Source organism: Merops nubicus, unplaced genomic scaffold (genome assembly GCF_000691845.1).
Source record: "Merops nubicus isolate BGI_N331 unplaced genomic scaffold, ASM69184v1 scaffold31746, whole genome shotgun sequence".
NCBI lineage: Eukaryota > Metazoa > Chordata > Aves > Coraciiformes > Meropidae > Merops > Merops nubicus.
In genome coordinates, this window is record NW_008617462.1 from 1 (window position 1) to 1,897 (window position 1,897).

The window sequence follows — 1,897 nt, forward strand, 5'->3', positions numbered from 1 at the left end:
CTGGGAGATTTCCCACAGCCTGGCTCCAGCATGGCTCCTGCTGGTTTCCTGAAGCAACCAGGGTGTGGAGAGGGGCTGGAGTAAGAGGGTGTGCTGGCCTCAGGTTGCCCAGAGCTCATCCTCCACCTGGGTTTGAGGGACTGTCTCCAGGTGACCAATGTTCTGACCTGTCCTTTGTCTCTCCTAGGAGTACCCAACGCTCACCACTTTCTTTGAAGGTGAAATAATCAGTAAGAAGCACCCTTTCTTAACAAGAAAGTGGGATGCTGATGAAGATGTGGATCGTAAACACTGGGTAAATAAACCTGGGGGGCAGAGGTGGGGTCTGAGCAGCTAGTTTGGAGGTGAGGTGCAGCGTGTGCCCGTGCAAGAGCTGTCAGAAGGGCCTGAAAACCTCTTTTTGGGGTGTATCCCTCCTTCCTCCACTGGGATCTTTGTGGCTGGAGGTGCCTTCAGCAGGCTCTTGGCTGTGAGCAGTGGGAGAGGTGTCTTGCTTTCCAGGAGCAATCCCCATCTGACCCCTTAGCAGAACACACTCCACATTTTGAAGTCTTGTTGCCAAATGGAGCAGAGGGGGGGAGAGGTGCCCCCCTGACTCAGGCAGGGCTGCTGGTGCCCATGTCCCAGCCCCCTGCTCTGGATAGAGCCCTGGATCCAGGCCACAGCCATCCCCTGATCACCTCCCTGCCTTGACCTTTGCTGCTGTTTGTCAGACTTTGATGTTTATGATGTTTCTGTAAAAATATCTTGCCCTGGAAGTGCAGGAGCTTCTCCAGACAGGCTGGGTGTGGCTCTGGGAGTCTGGCAATCCTCTGTCTTCCCCTGTGCTGGTCCTGGAGCATGTGCTGAGCCCTGCTCCAGGGGAAGAGCAGCCCCTTTGGTGAGGAGGTTCCTGTTCTGGAGCAGTTTCTCCCTTCCTAAATGGCAGCTAGTGAGCTCTACTCCTAGAATAAGCCTCCTGTTTTTTCATTCTTCTCTTTTTTTTTTTTTTCAGGGAAAGTTCCAAGCTTTTTACCAGTATGCAAAAACATTTAACTCAGATGACTTTGATTATGAGGATCTGAAAAACGGGGACTATGTCTTCATGAGATGGAAGGTAAGCTTCACATGTCTCCTCTGGGCTGACAGAGCCTTGTGGTGCCCAAAACCTTTATCAGCTACAATGGTTTAATGAAAAAATCTCACTCTGCCAACCTCATAACCCACCATGCTTTCAAATTCCAGTGTGACTTCTGTCTAGCCAGCTAATTGTGTCCTTAAGGGCTGCAGCCATGGTTGGAAACACAACAGGAAAATCTTGCTTGGTGGTGCTCCAGAGGATGAGGGACTTGGGATCTCCAGTCCCTATGAGGGGCCTCTCTGTACCTCTCTGTTCTTCACCTGGACTGATTCTTCCCTCTTCACATGAGCCTTGTGCAGCTGCAAGGGGAGGAAATCTTAGGGTCCTAGACTGGTTTTGGTGGGGAGTGACCTTTAAAGGTCATTCTGTCCAACCCCCCTGCAGGGAGCAGGGACATTTGCAACTTGAGCAACCTGGGCCAGGGGCTCACCACCCTCAGCATCAAAAATTTCCTCCTATCTAGTCTGAATCTCCCCTCTTTTAATTTAAAACCATCCCCCCTTGTCCTGTTCCAACAGGTCCTGCTAAAAAGTCTGTCCCCAGCTTTCTGACAGGCTCCTTTTAAGTACTGAAAGGCCATAAGAAGGTCTCCTTGGAGCTTTCTCTATATCATTGGGTGACTCCAAGGATTTTTCTGTTGGCTTCTGCTTCTCAGGGAGCTGGTGTTGAACTGAAACTGATTTCATTCACTCTTAAAATTGGTTCTGTTCTCTGTTGTCTACGTCCCTGTAAGATGCTTATAGTGGCAGGGGGGGTAAGAACACGCCGGGGTCTGGG

General features: G+C 50.7%; 1 protein-coding gene across 1 annotated transcript in view; it reads left to right on the forward strand.

The window, feature by feature from the left end:
- Positions 1-187: 187 nt before the first annotated feature.
- The window catches only part of GID4 (GID complex subunit 4), a gene marked incomplete at its 5' end in the record, with an annotated part of 3,279 nt that continues 1,569 nt past the window's right edge, over positions 188-1,897 (forward strand). Inside the window, 2 exons of the mRNA XM_008943162.1 lie at positions 188-295; positions 995-1,096. Coding sequence (XP_008941410.1) covers positions 188-295; positions 995-1,096 — 210 coding nt within the window. The remainder of the gene's footprint in view (positions 296-994; positions 1,097-1,897) is intronic.